The sequence below is a fragment of the Nansenia antarctica genome, assembly GCF_963989245.1.
Source record: "Nansenia antarctica genome assembly, chromosome: 7".
In the NCBI taxonomy this organism is placed as follows: Eukaryota; Metazoa; Chordata; class Actinopteri; order Argentiniformes; family Microstomatidae; genus Nansenia; species Nansenia antarctica.
Genome location: NC_137677.1, coordinates 3,575,480 through 3,578,404, shown reverse-complemented (window position 1 = coordinate 3,578,404; position 2,925 = coordinate 3,575,480). Strand labels below are relative to the sequence as shown.

At 44.9% G+C, this 2,925-nt stretch overlaps 1 protein-coding gene across 1 annotated transcript in view; it reads left to right on the top strand.

Annotated features, from left to right (window-relative positions):
* Positions 1–1,596, top strand: part of hsh2d (hematopoietic SH2 domain containing) — a gene marked incomplete at both ends in the record, with an annotated part of 3,700 nt that extends 2,104 nt beyond the window's left edge. The window contains 2 exons of the mRNA XM_080536003.1: positions 67–360; positions 985–1,596. Coding sequence (XP_080392129.1) covers positions 67–360; positions 985–1,596 — 906 coding nt within the window. The remainder of the gene's footprint in view (positions 1–66; positions 361–984) is intronic.
* Between the last annotated feature and the right edge of the window lie 1,329 nt (positions 1,597–2,925).

The window sequence follows — 2,925 nt, the reverse complement described above, 5'->3', positions numbered from 1 at the left end:
GTAACATCAGAGAATCTATTATAATAATAATAAACCTAATCCATCTATGTTGTCTTCCCCTTTCAGCTATCAAAGGACCATGTCGATTACGCTGAACTTCTATTCACCAAAAGGACCCCTATGATCCCTGTTACTGGTCTTCCACCAAATAACGCCCTACACACCAACAACAACTCTCACCTGAGGCCCTCAGAGGACCCTGTCCCCTCCCTCCCACAACGGCCCGTCATGATGAGGGACTCTGCTGTCCTCTCTCCCAACGCTAGCAAAACACAGACGGCCACCCCCGTCCATCCACCCAGACTCTACCCCTGCCTGGAGACTGAACTACCTGCGCTGAGCTTTCAGAACCCAGCCATGGTGATTATACTGCGCGAGCTTAGAATGATAAGGTTCTATCTCCGTTTAGAATGATAAGGTTCTATCTCCGTTTAGAATGATAAGGTTCTACCTCCGTTTAGAATGAGAAGGTTCTATCTCCGTTTAGAATGATAAGGTTCTATCTCCGTTTAGAATGATAAGGTTCTATCTCCGTTTAGAATGAGAAGGTTCTATCTCCGTTTAGAATGAGAAGGTTCTATCTCCGTTTAGGGCAGTTCAGAGATATTGAGCGTCAAAGTTTTTACATTCCGTTATGTTTTGTGAGATGGAACCTTGTCAACATTTTAAAAATAACACCACACAGGCATTAATAAACACCTAATGGATCAGATGTGTACTGCTCAATTTTGACAAAAATAGAGATAGAACCTTATAATTCTGTCATGACTGGACTATCACTACTATAGTGAACATTTGTTTATTAGGAACATTTGTTTATCTTTACTTTTATGTTTAGAGACAAACTCTACGTTGTATTGAGGTTACCTACTTGGGCTTAGAAAACTATCTATCTGCATTTCAACTTTTAGTTATTGGTCGATTTCTTGAATCCACTAGGGTCAAAAAACTGTTCTTACAATGACGTCGTTCTGTATATTCTAGCTGACTGCTGTCAAGCCAGTACCATTGCCCAGGAAGATTCACCTTGTCAACCCCGTCCAACCCGACCAACCTCCAGAGCTGCCTGCCAGAGGTCCGGCACTCCCGCAGAAGAGGGACCAGCCCGGCAATGCACCTGATGGCGGCCCCCCGGCGTCCAGGGTAGTGTCTTCAGAAAGAACACTGACCACCCGCCCAAACCACAGCGAGGACCACATCCCAAACCCCACCCTTAAGCCCAACCTTAACCCCAACCCCAACCCCAACCAACAGAAGAACCAGGATGTAAAGTCAGCGGTCATCAACCTGACCCACCTCAAAAATAAGTTCCACAAGAGGAGAAGCGCCTCGCAGGAGCACATGTATGCGGAGATCACTGCCGAGGCTGAACAGGGAGAGCACAGGCAGCAGGATCCATCTGTGGGGAGACTGGCAGCCCTGGAGGCCATGAACAGGGACAGGGACGTGGATAAGAACACTGAGAATGAATACCAGGAGCTTCCAGGAGAGCAAGTCAATTGTGTTTTATCCAACACTGGTGTTACTCTCAGATCTGCAGCCAATGACTTACCACCAGAGTACCTGCAACCTCCTCCGTTTGCTCCTGGCTACTGATGCCCACGTCTCTACCTACAGAACGGACTGCTTATGGGATGGATGGATGGAAGGAGGGAGAGGTAGAGGGAGAGGGAGGTCTATTGGAGGTTAATCGTGAGCTTAGAATGATAAGGTTCTATCTCCGTTTCGGGTAGTTCTGAGATAGCGTCAAGGTTTTTACATTCCATTATGTTTTGTGAGATGGAACCTTTGTATTTTATGAATTACTAACTCAAAAATGTCAACATTTTAAAAATAACACCACACAGGCATTAATAAACACCTAATGGATCAGCTTATGTAAAAAACTCAATTCTGACAAAAATGTAGATAGAACCTTATAATTCTAACGTCACGAAATGTGACTGAAGGGTTGGCAATTGGTTAGGAGTGGGTTCTGGATTCACAGAGACTGTATATATATATTTATTTTTTTATTTATTTTTTCAGATTTTATCCCCTTTTCACCCAATTTGGTAGCCAATTTAACCCAACTTAGCATCCAATTATCCCCTGCCTATTGCGAAGGATCCGCCGCCCGACCCCGTGGCCGGCAGTCCCAGAGGAGGTCGCCAGGCAGACTAGGCTGACTGGCTCCTCGAGCCCAGTACCGTTACTCCAGCACCAGACGGGGGCGGTGTTGCGCGACGGATCCTAGTCCAGAAATACTCCTATACCCCCCTCGGAAGCGGCCGGCCAATATGGCCAATATGCCGCTTCCCGTGTGCCTCGGCCATATCTGGATCTGGCGAGCCGGGATACGAACCCCGGCCCCGGTGGGCAGCATGCACTAGCGGCCAGTGCTTAGACCGCTACACCACCGCGGGGCTGAGACTGTATATTTAATTAACTGTAGTAACTGTGTTAGTTACTAGGCTGGTTAGTTTCTGAAATGGTTTTTTCATATGAGAGTGACAGATGTTGTAGTATTTTGTAGTTGTAGTATTTCACATTGTTACATATTTGCCATTGTATGTAAGAAGATTATAGTGACTGTGACTGTGCCTGTGTCTGAACATGTTAATAAAACAATTTACTTATGTACACGTATGTGGATGATATACACATATGTGCACTGATATGTAAATAATTTAACAGAGAAGTAGACAGAGAAGTGCTTTGAGTTGCATTTCATGTACGAAAGGCGCTATATAAATAAAGTTTTACTTACTTACTAGAAGTATGAGACAGGTGATGGAAAACCGGTTTGACAAGAGGGTAGGCATTCAGATTAATGTCCTCATGCATATGGATTTACCTACTTGGCACTTGGTTGTATCTGCTTACACACTTGTAACTGGCTGAATGGCTGTCGACTTTAGAATATACAATATGTAATGAATTCTC